At 37.1% G+C, this 16,592-nt stretch overlaps 2 protein-coding genes across 5 annotated transcripts; one reads left to right on the top strand and one right to left on the bottom strand.

Moving 5' to 3' along the window:
- Window positions 1-2,121: 2,121 nt before the first annotated feature.
- Window positions 2,122-4,819, top strand: LOC131672588 (cyclin-dependent kinase 9). Of its 4 annotated transcripts, none has more exons than XM_058949925.1 (8): window positions 2,122-2,176; window positions 2,260-2,441; window positions 2,965-3,049; window positions 3,124-3,214; window positions 3,289-3,455; window positions 3,521-3,762; window positions 3,856-4,003; window positions 4,077-4,819. In XM_058949925.1, exons 2-8 carry the CDS (start codon window positions 2,335-2,337, stop codon window positions 4,383-4,385), a joined length of 1,149 nt encoding a protein of 382 aa, XP_058805908.1. In that variant the 5' UTR covers window positions 2,122-2,176; window positions 2,260-2,334; the 3' UTR covers window positions 4,386-4,819. The 4 variants fall into 4 exon arrangements, 3 of the variants coding, with proteins under 3 accessions (XP_058805908.1, XP_058805909.1, XP_058805907.1); XM_058949926.1 differs by having other exon boundaries at window positions 2,152-2,176; window positions 2,244-2,441; XR_009302632.1 differs by lacking the exon at window positions 2,122-2,176 and having other exon boundaries at window positions 2,186-2,441; window positions 4,077-4,499; window positions 4,575-4,819.
- A 1,055-nt stretch (window positions 4,820-5,874) lies between these two features.
- On the bottom strand, window positions 5,875-7,485 carry LOC131672594 (hemolymph lipopolysaccharide-binding protein-like). The gene is made up of 3 exons (XM_058949933.1): window positions 7,330-7,485; window positions 7,111-7,230; window positions 5,875-6,870 (listed from the first exon to the last, which is right to left on the bottom strand). The coding sequence occupies exons 1-3, from the start codon at window positions 7,442-7,444 to the stop codon at window positions 6,584-6,586; spliced, it is 522 nt and encodes a 173-aa protein (XP_058805916.1). The 5' UTR covers window positions 7,445-7,485; the 3' UTR covers window positions 5,875-6,583.
- Window positions 7,486-16,592: the final 9,107 nt, after the last annotated feature.

Raw genomic sequence — 16,592 nt, 5'->3', positions numbered from 1 at the left:
ACTTTATTAATTTGAAAATTTAAGTATAATGAATAGTCAATATTCTTAATTAGATGCTGAAAAATATAATTGACACTAAATTCGAGAAATAACACAATTTTATTTCCATTGGCCAAGTTAAAATAGAAACGATTGAAGGTATTCTGTCTTCCACAAGCGCTGACATTGTGCCCGATACTTTTTAAATCCCTTAAATTAGCTCTTTTGGTCTATCAAAATGACTTTCGCGAAAGTGGAATCATTGGTGAAAAAATTGGTGAAAAAAAAAGAAAACGTAGGATCCCCCACGTTTCCTTTCCATAGGATAAACGATGACCTCTGAAAACCGATTAGTCAGTTACACAATGAAATAGCCAAGTTTGGGGAAAGCGGGTCATTTAGTTTCACTTTCTCCTCCGTGAAATAGTACATTTTCAACTAATATCCTTTTAGATCCGCAGGCAAATACTAAAGCCTGGAATGCAATTTGAACCTGACTCGTACGAGAACTCTTACTCCTACTCTTACAGCTACAGCAGCCAGAATCCGGGACAAGGTCGTTGGTGCAAAGGTTCAAGTGCGTGTTGATTAGAATAAACATTCTATGAATTTCCATTTTTTTTAACGATGCACTCATAATCATTCGATAACATTTATAACCATTATTTTAATACATACTGCATCCATAACTAAAACATTACTTCCATATCATAACATTAGAACAATTTGAACGAATTTCCATTCGCAAATTTGAACGTGTTCATTCGCGTTTTTGTGAAAAATTTCTTGCGTTCTGTTTCAGATGGACAAGTAAAATGTGGAAGTATTCAAGTATCATCATAAATTATACTCCAACAGGTCTTTACAATTCAGATTATTTAAATGAAATATCTGTAGACATGAAAGTGTTGTAACTTCATTAAGTGTTTATGAAGAATATTCATGTTTACTTGTTTTTATTATATTTAACTATTAGTTAAATTATTTATTGATTTATTAATTGTATGAAAATTAAAGTGAACATTCTTGAAAACAAAAATGGATTTTCAAAACCATCGTATCAAAATTAATAATTGTGATTTCCCGGATTAAAAAAATATATCTTCAGTCACTCACGCGATAACGCAATTTTTCAGTTAGCAACATTGAAAGTTCGATCCTGCGTAATAATTGTTGGTATTAAACTTCGTAGATAAAATACAAAAACTGAACTTGTTTGGATTCCCTCGTACAGTCAAATAAAGGCGCCAGCTTGAACCGATGGCCTTGTCGGTGACTGCTTAACTTTTACAATCTGACAAGTTCGATGGGCGATGCCAAAGTTCATTAGCAATAATCCCAATTAGGTTTATTATGTTGGTATCTTTCCCTAAGGCAATTTATCGAAAATTCTTGAGAACAATATCAAGTCGGCTGGACACGTAGCAACAGTCTGGGACAGACGATTCATTGTCACCCCTCACTGTTTCTTACAATAGTATGGGCTCCGTTAATGCATTTTCCTACGGCGTAGGTATTATTATTATTATAGTCTGCGGAACGACCCTCATTTCATTCCCAGGAAACCCTTAATTTTATTGACTTAGGAACTTGTTCAGATCTTATAACCATTTGAAAATTCTGTTACTTTGCATCAATATATCAGATTTTTTTATTTCTGAAAAAATATAGTCACAGTGAAATTTTTCATTGTTCACCGGGAATTTTTTGATTGTTCTTACCTAATCATCCAGAAAAAATTTATCTGGAAACCATGCAGCATTGAACAACTTCACGATTCTCAGCTTCAAAACTGTACTTTTTTTATTTACTCATATATAATATTATTACTTAATTGTCAATTAGCAGAAATACTATGATAATTTAGCGGGAACCTGTCAATGAATACAAAAAAACCCTGGGCGTCGCCTCAGAATAATTCTTCCCTTAGGTGTTTAGTTTTAGATTAGTTTGAAGCGAAGGTGAACAGGTAAGAAATAGAAAGTAATATAACTAACACAGCAATAAAACTAATGAAGTAAATTTGTAAGTTAAGGCCCCGTTCTTATGAAGGCTGCAGTCGTGGCGCTGGCAGCTGCGTATTCACTATAGTCTGTTCATCTTTGCTTAGGTTGACGTATATTCAGTTAGTTGAAAGAGAGTCGTCAATATATTCGTTGGTGTTCAGTCCACCGCTCTCTAGCGAAGTATCATAAAAGTACGTATAGTACCGTCAGTACCAAGCGTACCGAGTGCGTGATCGCAAATTTGCAATTCTATTACAGCTGTGAATGTTTTTAGTGGGCCAACTTGTTTGTCTGTAGCGAATTCGCGTAAAAATAATTATTTTTATAACGAAACTTGTACAGTTTCGTTATGAATCTTAAAGAGAAAGAAAAATACATTGAGGAATTCGATTTTCCCTACTGCGATGAAGCATCCAAGTATGAAAAAGTTGCCAAAATTGGACAGGGCACCTTTGGGTGAGTTTTATTGAAAATTACTATTTATCCTTGGATTGTATGTTTCATCATTGCAATATTCAAAAGTCAAAATATTCTAATATTACGTATAACACCGTTATTGTGTTGTAATATTTTTTGAAATTGTTCTAATTTTTATAATTTATGAATATACATGACATTTGAAGTGAATAAAATACTTCAACTTTAAATTTTACTAATTATGTTTTTAACTTTTTTAAGCTACGATATTGAAAATTATATTACTACATATTTCTTACATAACCTATGCAGACATATTAACTTTTATTATAACAAAACAGCAAAGTTTCTTGGCTTCAAAGTACTTTGCACATAATCTTTATTCATGAAAATGCATTTATTTTTACTATTTATTAATTATTAATTAATATATTTATTAATTATTCAATAAATACCCACAACTCCCATTCGGACAAATTCTGTAGATATACGTTTTGTCTGAAAATGCTTACTAATATGAAAAACTAAATGTTCGAAATTAATTTTTTTTTGTTAATAACAGAGAGGTGTTCAAAGCAAGAGATAAATCAAACAGTAAAAAATTTGTCGCTATGAAAAAAGTACTCATGGATAATGAAAAAGAAGGTGTAAGTTATCAAAATAAATGATTAAATTTTCTTGTACAAATTATTTTGCATTTCATATTTATTGCATTTTACAGTTTCCAATCACAGCTTTACGTGAAATCAGGATTCTACAACTTTTAAAGAATGAAAATATTGTAAACCTGATAGAAATTTGTAGGACGAAAGGTACATTAAAATTTATTTACTCATCTGTTTCTATCTTTTGAATAATTATTCATGTTACATATATATTCTTTTAGCAACTCAGTATAACAAATATCGCTCCACATTCTATCTCATCTTTGATTTTTGTGAACATGACCTTGCTGGTTTATTGTCAAATGCAAATGTCAAATTTAGTTTAGGAGAAATAAAGAAAGTAATGCAACAATTGTTAAATGGGCTGTACTACATTCACAGTAATAAGGTTGACATAATATTCCTAACTAAAGCTTTTGGAATGATTTACTATTAAAGTATGTTATATTTTAGATATTGCATAGAGACATGAAGGCTGCAAATGTCCTTATTACAAAAAATGGTATTTTAAAATTAGCTGACTTTGGTCTTGCAAGAGCATTCAGTATAAATAAAAATGGACAAGCTAACCGTTATACAAACAGAGTAGTTACCCTTTGGTACAGACCTCCGGAATTATTATTAGGTGATCGCAACTATGGGCCACCAGTGGATTTGTGGGGTGCTGGTTGTATTATGGCTGAAATGTGGACAAGGTATGTGAAAATAATAAAATTTTAATTTAATTTAATTCAATTTATATAAATTGTTAGTAGTGAAATTGATATTAATTGTTATACTATTATAAGGTCACCAATCATGCAGGGGAATACAGAACAGCAGCAGTTAACTTTAATATCACAACTTTGTGGTTCTATTACTCCAGACGTTTGGCCTGGAGTAGAAAAATTAGATTTGTTCAATAAGATGGAATTACTTTTAGGGCAAAAACGAAAAGTAAGCAAAACATTTTGAAAACCTTTTGTTTGGTTTAAAAGTAGAAAATACTCATCATTTTTTTAATTTATAGGTTAAAGACAGATTGAAGCCATATGTAAAAGACCCATATGCTTGTGATTTACTTGACAAATTGCTGATCCTTGATCCAAGTAAAAGATTTGACTCTGATTCTGCTTTAAATCATGACTTTTTCTGGACTGACCCTATGCCTTGTGACTTGAGTAAAATGTTGGCACAACACACACAAAGTATGTTTGAATACTTAGCTCCACCAAGAAGACCAGGACATATGAGACATCCACATCATCAAGTGCCAGGTGGACAAGCCAAGCAAAGTTCCAGTGCTGTTGATACAAGTTATCAAGATCGAGTCTTCTAGCAAAGTAATTTTCATACTCAACGAAGTTTAACTGTGTTCAAAGATTGTTTAAGATAAAAAACAAGAAAAAAAATGGAGACTGAAGCTCAAAGTTGTATATGCTACCATATGACAGTAAATATTTTTTTAAAGAAATACTTAAGTATTTAAAAATTGGACAATGACTAAGTATTTATATTCTTTTCACAGAAATACTACATTGTTTAACAATTAACAAAACAAAAACTGTACAATGTTTGAACATAATTTAAGTGATTTAGTTTAACAAAATAATGTACTATTAAATTTGATAGCTTGTATTTGAAAATTTTTTTGTACAATAAACATTTTATCTCTTGATTATATGTTTCTACTTTAAAAATAGAAGATACTTAGTGGTATGACTTAATTAATTTGGATTTTATTGATTTTTACAATAACAAAAAAGAACTGTTTTAATATAATCAGATATTTTGTTTTTATGCTAACAGCATAAAATAGTTTTTAAACGATTTATTAATTTGTTTTTTATAAATATTAAGAATGTATTCAAATTATGTGAAATATTGTATTTCATTTTTAAATTTATATAAGTAATGTTGACTTTTAAATCAGTATACTTTATTTCTATTAAGTGAAATAAAAAAAGTTAGATAGAAAACAATGTTGTGATTTAGAAACCTTCACCTCTTTAAATCTATTTCAATGACATAATATTCAAGCCAAAGATATAGCCTTCAACTTTATTGTAAGCTATAATCTTAATCTACATTTAGGATATTCGAAAATAAATTTAATTCTTAGAATATTTATGTCTATACCTAGACAAAAATTACCTAATGAATATTAAAGTTTTGATTGATCAGAATTGAAACTTTATTCGCTTTTCCATATATTAATTTATACTAAATTTTTGAAAAGAAAATTGTTGTAATTTTACTTTATTGTCTGTTCAAATATCAATATATGTTGAAACGTATGTGTATGTGAGTATATATATCCGGTATAAATAATATGCAATGTTATTCATTGCTTTTAAAAATGTAATTGCATTTAAAAAAATTAAGATCTTATCCAGACTCAATTCTACGTGACAATCAATCTCATACGGATAAAAAATGTTTGGCACATATAACAATTAAATATACGATATCTTTTATTCGTAGCTGTATCATTACTCTCAATAATAACATAACTGATACACTGCCCAGTAACGAATATTTTTTTAATACATATTTCGCTCTTATGAAGATTATTGTGCAAAGCGTGAATTATCTTGCATCGATCTACTACAGGCTTTCTGTGATTCCCTCATCATTATTCAGAAATAAAAATCTCCAGGCATATACACACAATGATATCAGGTAATATGAAAGTATATGACAACAAACTTTTTCGTAATTCGTTTGAAATGGCATGAAAATATTTATCAATGCCAAAATAAATATTTTATAAATCTGTACTTTATAAATTTTTTTATTTTATAAATCTGTACTTTATTATTTATTACCGTTCATACAGATATTTCATTTAATTGTTTCAACAGCTGACATGCAGCCTCACGCTCTCACAACTCAAAAATCCCAAAGTGAAAAACGTAACAGTCTCGCGTGAATTTATGCCTAAGATGTTTCGTCGTTGAATTCTGATGCACAATGTTTGAAAATTGCTCATGTTATCATACAAACCTTCGCCTTTAGGCATAAAAGATCCATTTAAATTATGAAAAAAAAGCTCGTGAAATAGTCGAGGCATTTCTGGTCTGACATTGAAGCAATGACGTAACACAAAGGTAAACTCATTCTCAACAAGCTCAAGTGTAAAATATTTTTATTAATACTCGCTTGTAGTGAAAAAAAATAATTTATAAGTTTGATTATCCAGATAAGTTACTGTCTTTTTTGTGCATTTTTCCAAATGAGGTAGTTCGAATGGTGAAATTAATCACTACCATTCCATGATTCCAAGAATATGTTACAAAAAGTGATAAACAAAAAAACTACAAATTTGATATTTAATGATTACTATATCTACGACAATTATTTATATTTAAGAGGAAAACATATTTAATCAGCTAAAAGATTACGCACAGCTGTTTGAATTATTTGATTATATAATAATTGTAATAATCAGATCGATGACAATTACCATATAAAAAATAAATGTAACACTTTATTACGCGGTAGTTTAAAAAAAATAAATATACAGAAACATTGGAACTACAGTTCACACACAAAATATAATGGGTGGTCGCAAACGAAATCATTCATGCCATGCGGAGTAATAGTCAAACAATGTTCGTTCGGAGTGCCATCAGGTTGACCTGCCATCCAATGCGTGTAACCGATCGCATCCAATCTCTCATCTTTTACCGATATCCACTCGTCTTTTTTGAAGAGCTCGTGGATACCAATCCAGAATTGATCTACAGATATGTTGCCAGTTATGTTCATATACTTTATAATCAGTGACTCTTCTGCAACTGAATTGATAACAGCTAAATGTCCTGTGGAGCATTTAAAATTTATCAAAAAGTAATTACATGGCGAACGATAATGTTACATAGACAACAATTTACGAATATGATAATAAATAAATTTGTCTATTAAATTATTTCAAAATATTAAGAAAAATTTTCTATTTTATCTGATGACAATTACTTTAGTCAAAATTAGGTGACTGACGTCTTGAGAACATAATTTTATAACCGATTTTTGGGAACAATATTGGACTTATTGCTATTTACCTCCTTCGTTTAGACAAGTTTTTCGAGCATCATTCCAGCTTTGCCTTTGAGCGTTATGATATTTATGGATACCAATTCCAGCAGTAGGAATGTAACCGTTGAATGCTGTGATTTCCTGATCTTTGAGGGAGTATTACAAAAATATAAAATTCACATTTCAATTACATTTATTTTGAGCCTATTCATCAATCAGTTTTCAGTATATAAATAGCGTATTACCTTCATTCGTTGGCAAGCTTTCGCCTAATTCAACATTTTTGTGAATCATTGGTGATGCTTGTATAATATAAGATTTTACTGTACATAGTACCATTACACCGAAAATAACTTTCATTTTTAATTATGAAAGTGTTCAGTATAGTAAGTAAATTTGCTTTGCAGTTATGAAAACACTACAAATGTTTTCTGCAATTAATTTATAGTCATTTATATAGATAAGATACGATAACTTTTTAATCGTAGATACAATCAGACGATTGATCAAAGTAATGAGGGAATTTAAAGATTTTTCAGTTGTACTTATTTTTCAAGATAGTGCTATTAACACCGATGAAATGATAATATATTTTTCTATTCGAAATCACAATTATGATTATTATATTCTATAGAAAAATATACGCCGAGAATATAATTATATAAAATTTTAGGCAATTTCGGATTGCCATAAATAATTATAAATAAGCTACTACAGAGTATTCTCTTAAAAAATATATCATTAACAAATTTTTTTATAGCCAACCACAATTTAAATTTGATAAAACACTTTTTATTTAAAGAAAAAACGATGAAATTCACATATATATATATATATGTGTGTGTGTGTGTGTGTGTGTGTGTGTGTGTGTGTGCGTGTGCGTGTGCGCGCGCGTGCGTGTGTGTGTGTATGTGTGTAGTTTAATTGTCTGTGTTTATGTGTTTAGTTTTCTTCTCCTCTCCCCACTCACTCCCCTATCACCACTTTCTCTCTTTCTCACCCTTACACTCTCCTGAATTTTCCTCCTCTTCTTACGTAATTCTTCCCATTTTTTACCATTTTCCTGTTTTCCACAGCAATCTCTAGCCTTAGCCTGAGCTCCTCGCAGACACCATTGATCCTGTCCGCCGCCCTCAACATTTTCCCTTTTACCTTTGTCTTCTCAAAGGTCAAACATTCATCCACTATTACTTTTCCTCTTGTGTAAAGCTCGCTCTCCTTTTCCCATACCTTAATTCTCCCTCGCTCTCTCTCTCTCTCTCTCTCTCTCTCTCTCTCTCTCTCTCTCTCTCTTTCTCTCTTTGTCCTGAATTCTAGCCAATATCTTTCGTTAAACTTTCTAACTTCCTTTAGTTGTATTTTTAATTCATTCTTCATCCATTCCTTTACCTCGTTTTCTTCTTCCTATTTCGGCTCTTTTTTCATCAACAACACTGAGTCCTTTTCTTTTTTTCTTTTCATCATCTAACCATTCTTCCTAGTCTGCTTTTTTGCTTTTTTTTTTATTCTTCTGCCTTTTTCCATTTTCTGTATTTTTCTTTCTATATCATCCATTTTCTTCTGCTTTCTAATTTTCCTGTTTTCCTTTTATCTGCTTGTTTACGTTTTTTCGATAAATCTATTCACAGTAAAGTAGTTAATAATTAAAATTATATAAAGCTGCCATAAACCTTTCTTCTTATTTGCTGTATATTTAATAATATTCAACCCTAAGATGAAATATGAGTTTGATGAAAAGTAACAAATGCATATCAATGAAACACAAAATAATTTAAAAAATTTTCTAAACATAAATTGAAATGTTGAAATTGTTCATCAGTAAAAATCGTGATCTTTCTTTTCTTATTTTTTTTTAATAATCAAGCTCAACTTTGGAGGTGAGTCGCAGAAAGTTATATTAAACAATCAAAAGACAATAATTATATAGATTATTAGAATCTCATTTTGCCATTTTCATTGTTATGACCGTAGATGAGACAAAAATTCATTGATTGAAGTGAGAGCTTTACATAAGAAGCCATTCCCGTTAACAATTAATAAAATGGTTGTTATATAATTATATAATGATTATTTAACGAAAGCCACATTGAATCGGTAAAAATGTTTTAAGTGCACCGAAAGTCTCAAAATTCATAGAAAACTCGAAACTTTCAAATCAATCGAGATTTATAAAAAGAACTTTTTAAAAGTCCTAAAAAATCTGACATCTTGATGATATTTTTAAGTGAGCAGCGCACGGATAAAAAGATTGACAATTAATAAAAAAAACGCACCAAGTTGAAGAACAAATTGAAAAGTCACAGCGATAGCACGAGCGCGTAGAGCGACCAAAAGAACGATTATCGTTCAAGGGATTCCCGAACGATATCAGTACGTTATCCGCATTCGTCATACCGGAAAACAAAGACTTATGAAATAATCAATTTTTTGTTCATCGCGCCACCAAGTCCGATAAACCAAATCCGCAATTGACTATCTCTCGTTCTCACGCGATGCATCTTCCTCGCGCGATCGATTAATCGCTTCGCGCGGAATACAGGACGCGCGTCGCGTTTGCGTATCGCGTTTCGCACTCGAAAACAATAAGCGACGATTCCCACACGCGTGCGGTGCACGAGCGCGCGGAAGTTGCAAGTGTGCGTCGCGAGCGCGACCCTTAGAAATCAAGTGAGCCCGAGCAAAGAGAAGGGAAAGTGGACTGTATACGCGAGTCTTCAGACCTTACTTTCTTTAAGCGCCGGTGATGGAGTGGTTGAGGCCTGAGAGGAGCCACTCGACCGCGGACTTTATGCACCGGAAGACTCGCGACAACGAGACAGTTGGACAAAAGACGAAAAAAAAATGTGTGGTAAGAAGCGTTGAATAATTCTCATGTATTTTTCATGTGAATAATTGTAGTTGCTCGCTAGATTAATTCCTTAATTCTTATTTCTTGAGTGCTGATCGATCAATTGACGCGTGAAATTGAAATGATAGAAAAAGCTGCGCTTTTCAAGCTTGACGTCCACTCAAGCCCCCCCTCCCCCCCACTCCTTCCCAACTTCGTGACTATCATCAGATCTTCTACGGTAATTATTTTTAAACACGTCGTGGAGATAAGAATCTCTCGTTCGCCTGGGTCGCTCGCGGAACCCCTTTCTCACACATTTTTTATCTGCCAACCCACGCATGCACGAAAAGGGCAAAATCATCAGCCGTGATACGTCGCTCTCGATGATGTTAGAGCTGCTCCTTTTATCGAGATGATTCCACGATAATGTTTCGAATAATTCGAATGCCATTCGAATAATTAACCCGTTCGTTCATTTCGAAATTCCAAGCCCTATACGTTTCGAGTCTTTTACGCGTTGAATGCAAGATCCAGATCGCAAGATATAGTTTTCGAACGTAATCGTCGTCGTCGTCGTCGCGTGTGCCTATCATCTCATTCTCGTTCCTTTTCGCCTCGTCGCTTCGGCTTTTCTGCTAACTAAATAACAAGACTAATTAGCGAGCCGCGTTGTCGCACGTTGCGGCACGTATCATCGCGATAATTATTACTTTGCCGCAGCAGCTGCAAGTCAGATACACCGTGGCGGGGGGCAAAATGTCTTGCTAATTGGAAGACTCTCAATCTTCCTACTTTTCTTTCTTATTCCTTTCTCTTTTCTTTCTCTTGTTAATCAGGATTCATTGGGTGTTAGAGCGCGCGAATCGATTGACATGATAGGCGGCGTAGAGCAAATGTGCAAAGATTAGGCTGTGTACACGTTGGCTCATTGTTGGGCTACCGTGTTAAGGGCGCAGGCACGTGCCTGATTTCCGCTTTCTTCTAGCGAGGGAGGTTGAGTCTATATAGCTTTTTGTTTTTCTTATCTTCGACCTTGTTTACCGATAACAGCGTAGTAATATGTGAATTTGGCGTCAGTCGAAAGTTATTCGTCGAATCGACTGTCGTCATTTGCATATTTTTAGTTAGAAATAACATCGATAATACTTTGACGAAAAGCGTCGCTCGTCCGATTATTCATCCGATCGACACTTGCTCGGAGATGCGATTACTTGCGGTTTCGATAAAACGTGAGAATTTCACGGCAAATGACTTTTCACAACGCATATCATCAGGTATTGATCGCGGCATTCTTCATAGCCACCTCACGATCGATCTGTCGTCGTTGTAGCACTACGAAGCGTTCACGCAGGCAGTTTAGCAAACCGCACCCAAACTCAGCCAAAAGCAAAACAATACGTTAATATAAAGAATGAAAAGCTCGCAGGCGGCCGCGCGCCGCGTGCACACAGCCTGTCAAGTTATAAACGCGCGAGACGGCAGGAGGAGAGCCGTTAGCCTAACAAGCTGTCAAGACGTCGCCGCGTGTCACTCTCTCGCTCGCGTCTCGAGCTTTCGAGACCACTCCCCCCTGCCCCCCCCCCCCGCCCCCATCGCGCATCAAGCTCAAATATAAATCGCGCAAAAACCCACCGAGAGTCGTGTTTCGCGCCCTAATGACTCGCACGCGACTCGCGCGCGCCACCGCGGTTTAACTTCCACGCTGCCGAGCTCGGGTATAATGCCCGATGCGTTAATTGAGGATTAGCCGCGTATTAATCGCCGTTCTCGTTTTTTTTCTTTTCCTTTTCCCTTCGAGACCTCGCGGTGTCGGGTTACGAAGCGGCGATTGCGATCGGTCGTGTGCGGTCTCGTATTTTGCGCTTTCGCATCGGTCTACCGTACTTCGAGAGTCGTCGAAGCTACAGCGGACGATTTTCATTTTGATTCGACGATCCTTGACCGCGTGCGAGGGACATTTTTCTCGCCCGTTTTCTAATCGGGCCTAACGAGATAACAACAAAATAAAAAAAAAAAACAAAGGAAAAGAGCAAGTATCTTAACGGCGTCGACTTTTCAATTTTGCAAAGCTACGTTAAACGAGTACCGTCGATTTCGAGGCACCAAACAGTTCCAAGCCAATAGAATATGACAAAACGGGCAATACGGGCGCGCTCCCGAAAAATCGTGAACACCGAGCAAACGCAGCTGCGCCCATCGGAGAGCGAGAGGCGTGCGCACTTTGCACATACTAAACGGCCGAAAATGGAAACAATTTCGCTGGCAAAAGGGAAAACCGAGTTAGGCTCAATCAGGAAAATCCTTTCATCGCGTCCAATAGCCATCTAATTCGCGCTCTCTCTCTCTCTCTCTCTCTCTCTCTCTCTCGCTACATATGTTGGAAACGAAGTTGCCGAGAGGGAGCGTAGGACAAATCGCGGACATCGAGAGTCGATTAATAATTCTGGCGTTGCTGCTGCTTCGCGCGGCGTCGCTGTAGCACGTGCCACTTAACTCGATCACCGGGCAATCTGGCCTCGTTTCAAGCGGCCGCGCGCTAACAAATAACATTGTCGGCGATCCCAGCCGCTCCTCGCTGATTCGATTTGCACGTGTGCGCATGTGCGCCTGTGTCCACGGCAAAAATCAAAGGGCATTGAGCGACCCGACCGAACCAAGGAGTTTTCATTGACGGGCACACGCGTGTTTTCGTACGCGCTTCTTGGCGAGCGATGCCACTTCTGTTCTGCTTTTAAACTGGCTGCGCGCTCGTGCACGAATCATTCCTCCGTAGACAGTATACCTCGTAAGGCAGTTACCTTCCAAAGGAACATTTTTTTATTTCTGTATTATTCCTCTATAGTTCTCGTTAATTGTCGATTGTTTATCCCCTACTACACTTTGCTTCGCGCAGTTCTTCAAAGCAAAATCTAATGTGGGTGTACCGGAGTATCACGCCTCTGCAACTTCAATGTAAGTTCTGAGCGTGATCTGAATTCACAATTTTTCGTCTCCGCTGTCGAAGAGAATTGAAGTAACTTCGTAAGCTATTGGTACACAAATGACGAATGCATCGATTCTTCACTTCTGAGAATGGAATCGAGGATCAATATGCGCATATACTCATCAGTAATTATTAATTATATCTTTGATAAGAGATATTATAGATATTATAAATATCTATATTATAGATTCTTAGCTTTCCAGATAGTTAGAATCTGAAGATAATTCTGTTGTGACGGAAAAATAACTAATTTTTTTAAGGTTCTTCAAAATGACAGTTGAATTTCCATTGAAATGGAAATAGGTAGTATATACAATTTATAATCATAAACGTGAATGCGATATTACAATTGACGTAATTAATATAAAATTCATCATTCGCAAGGATATTATTTTACTTTATGAATTATATAATACTTTTCACATTAACATTCTTCCTTCGATTATCAGACTTCGGATCGATACGAAATGAGCTACTCACGCTTAAAAATCTCACTGAGCAAAATAAGCATACTTGAAATACCAGCACCTGCAGCTCGTGAAAAACTACCATTATCGACTCTTTTATCCTGTCTAAACAGCGTGTAATCAAGCGGCGACTTTATAAACTCCGGCTTACAGAAAGAAAAGAGAAGCGGAGGCCCTTCGATAGGCACGGTATCCCCCTCCGATGTCGGGATTACAGGCGTGTAGTGTCAGTGCAGGATGGAGGCGGGGGACGGGAACGACAACAAGCACACGCCTACTTATTGTCCTTAACTCTATTCGAAATGCCTCTAATGCGTTTACCGGCTGCTCTGTCTCTCGCTTCACGGCATTTAACGGAGATTTCTGCTCGTGATTAAAGGGAAATTCGTTTCTTCTTTCTCGTTCTTTTATTGCCGAAGGTCGATCGCATTTGTCGCGAATAATATGGGACTGCGCGCGAGCTTTCAAAATTAATTTTGCTCTCGATTGGCCGACTTTATTGTCAAATTGACGCCAGTCATCTGAGAAATCTCCGCATTGTCCTCGAGCTTTGGCACCCCGACGCCCGGAATCATTGATCGTTTGGTTCGTTAATGTTCACGGATTAACGGACAAAAAAGGAACTGCTTCGGCATTTCATTCGAAGAGCAGAGAAAACCACCTTCATCTGTCTGAAGATGTTCGAATGGCAAATTTAAAGATTCTGGAAACTGAGGCATCAGCGATCATCGAAAGATAAAATGACTATCGAGCGATCCACGAGCGTCTTCAGCATCGCTGGTCTTTCACTCTCTTTCACTCTGTCCATCAGCGTCGCGCCCCGGGCGAATTCTTCTTTTCACGGGTAGCGCCATAAGAAGATAAAAGAAAAATCGACATAAAGCGGAGCCGTAAACGGCGTGCGCGGGGACGACAAGATTGAAGAGCGTGCGCGGTATCAAGTGGGGAGTCTCTCTCTCTCTCTCGCGCGCGCGCGCACACACACACACACAGACACACACACACACACACACACACACACAGAAGGGTGGAACAGAAGGGTGGTGACATCGCATCCGCGCTCGCGCAGAAAATAATGAAACAAAGGACAATGAAAGTGGCAGGTATATGTAGGAGCGAGAGGGAGGTGGGGAACGTCGCTAAATGCAGTGGGCGTGGTACGTTACTTTTCATTATTATATTTCTACCCGTGGCGTGCATGGGGTTGCTCTGTGATCAAGTCCGATTATCGCGAACGTACTTGTGGCGCGTCTACGCTGGCGCCAGATTGGCCTTGCCGAGGCGTACGCGCGGCGCCGCGCCGAGCCGTTCATGGTTTCGATCGCAGATTGTCGCAGGTTCTTGCTGTACGGGACACGACGACACACCGGCAGCTCACCGCTGGGATTCGTATACTTTCAAGTTGCTCCGCTTTCGTCTTTTCGATCCCGAGCGCTTACGTTCTTTTACATTTTTATCTTTCTCTTTTTTCATTTTGTCTCGTGAACCAGTCGTACGAATACCGTTAATTATAGCGTCTTGCCAATTTCAGCTTCAAATGCTGAACAGTCAAGTTTTCTCTATCACGTTTCAGCTAATTTATCAAAGTTCTCTAGAAAGAATCAAACAAATAAGTTTTATTAAAAAAAAAATCATTTTTTCACTATTAATTACCTTTCTAAATCTGAACAATGAAAAGCAAGTACAATGCGCGCAATAGCTTCATTTACTGCGATAAAAGCGTCAATTTTAATAATCAAGAATTTAGCGATCTGCATCTCTTAATTTGCTTCAGCCGCGTACCGCTGGGGGAGCGTGACAAACAGGTGAAAACAATAAAGAGGGATCCTCGTCTATTTCGACGGAGTAAGGCTCATCTTAATGAAATCTAACGAACGTCGCGCAATAAACGGGGAACGAGTTGGTTGTGTGCTATCGCGATAGAATGCCCGATGGCTTTTTGTCTCCTCTCCTCCTATCGCCTTTTTGTTCTACCCTCTCTTTTGTCTTCTGAGCGTTTCTACTGTGAGAGAATGAGAGTGAATGAGGTAGAAGTTTGTGTTGGAGCTATTTCGTTGCTGCAAAAACGCTTTTTCGAGATTTATAGGTAGTTGATATATATTGCGTGGGATTTTTTTTTAATTTGACGGGTGAATTTAATCAGAGGACTGTTGACTTTGCATATGCCGCGTATATGAAAAAAAACTAGTGAACGGACTGACCTATTTTGAAAGCTTCAGCGATAAAAATATTTTCAATATATTCTGTAGCTTTTAATTAACAGTACGCCATACGCTGCAAACCCACGAACAAGAAAAAAAAATCTGTTCCATGAAAATCCACCTCCAGTGCAAATAAATATTCTCTCTGACTATATGCCGGAAGCTTTCCTCCGCAAATCAATAACAAAACGGAAAGGGAGCAATAAAACAACATGCGAATCTTGCCAAGGCAATATGCTCTTTGCAAGAGAACGCTCTCGCGAGATTCCGTATTCCATTTTCGGCGCGTACACGCGTGCATGTCGATAATGCAATTACAAGGCGTTCGTGTGCGGCTCTCTAATTTTTTTTATTCTCTCTCGTGCGCGCGTGCGAGAGCGAGGGACGTTGGGCAATTTTTCGACGCTGCGTGTTGTCGAAGCAGCAGCAGCGGCGCAAATGAAATTTCGGAGGGACGCGCCAACTGATCGGTCCTCTCACGTCCGGTTTTCAGGGCGCTTCACACAACTTCGCGTACGTATATACGGCGTGAGAATAATGTAACACCTGTCCGTCTGCAATTTCAGAGCGCAACCCCTCGAAATGCTCTTGTTCGCCGCTTATTCCGCGTTATTTTTACCTTATCAATCAATTAATTTAGAAATCAATCAAGTCGCGTATTTATCAAATCAACGAGTGAAGATGCAATTACACGTCGCGAAATTTCCTACACGTCGACATCTACGCGCACAACGTTAAACGCACTCGCGATCTCGAAGCCACTAATAAATAGCCTCATGATCCCCAAAATGATTCCATCAATTAATCCCTCTCTCCCCCGAGAGTTTGCTGCCCCTCCTCGGCTACTTGCTGGCGTTGAAAGCTCCGCCTCGTCGAGTTGGCGCACGCGCTTTCGCTTATCTCTCCGGCGCACTCGCGACGTTTCCCCGCGCGCGTAGCTATGGAGCTTTCGCGCGACTCGGATCAATTTTCCGCGTCTGCGTTCTTTGCTCGGAGAAACGTAATGGTGGGTTGCGTTCACTCGACG

This window comes from Phymastichus coffea, unplaced genomic scaffold (assembly GCF_024137745.1).
Source record: "Phymastichus coffea isolate CEN01 unplaced genomic scaffold, Cenicafe_Pcof_1.1 PCOF00154, whole genome shotgun sequence".
In the NCBI taxonomy this organism is placed as follows: domain Eukaryota; kingdom Metazoa; phylum Arthropoda; class Insecta; order Hymenoptera; family Eulophidae; genus Phymastichus; species Phymastichus coffea.
This window is presented reverse-complemented; position numbering and strand designations above follow the sequence as displayed.

Bases quoted from the DNA above. Each gene is read 5' to 3' on its own strand.
- LOC131672588 (XM_058949925.1), top strand. From the start codon at position 2,335: ATGAATCTTAAAGAGAAAGAAAAATACATTGAGGAATTCGATTTTCCC. The intron at 3,763-3,855 runs GTATGTGAAAAT...TACTATTATAAG, and splicing joins ATGGCTGAAATGTGGACAAG to GTCACCAATCATGCAGGGGA. The intron at 4,004-4,076 runs GTAAGCAAAACA...TTTAATTTATAG, and splicing joins TTTTAGGGCAAAAACGAAAA to GTTAAAGACAGATTGAAGCC.
- LOC131672594 (XM_058949933.1), bottom strand. From the start codon at position 7,444: ATGAAAGTTATTTTCGGTGTAATGGTACTATGTACAGTAAAATCTTAT. The intron at 7,231-7,329 runs GTAATACGCTAT...ACTCCCTCAAAG, and splicing joins AAGCTTGCCAACGAATGAAG to ATCAGGAAATCACAGCATTC. The intron at 6,871-7,110 runs GTAAATAGCAAT...AATGCTCCACAG, and splicing joins AACTTGTCTAAACGAAGGAG to GACATTTAGCTGTTATCAAT.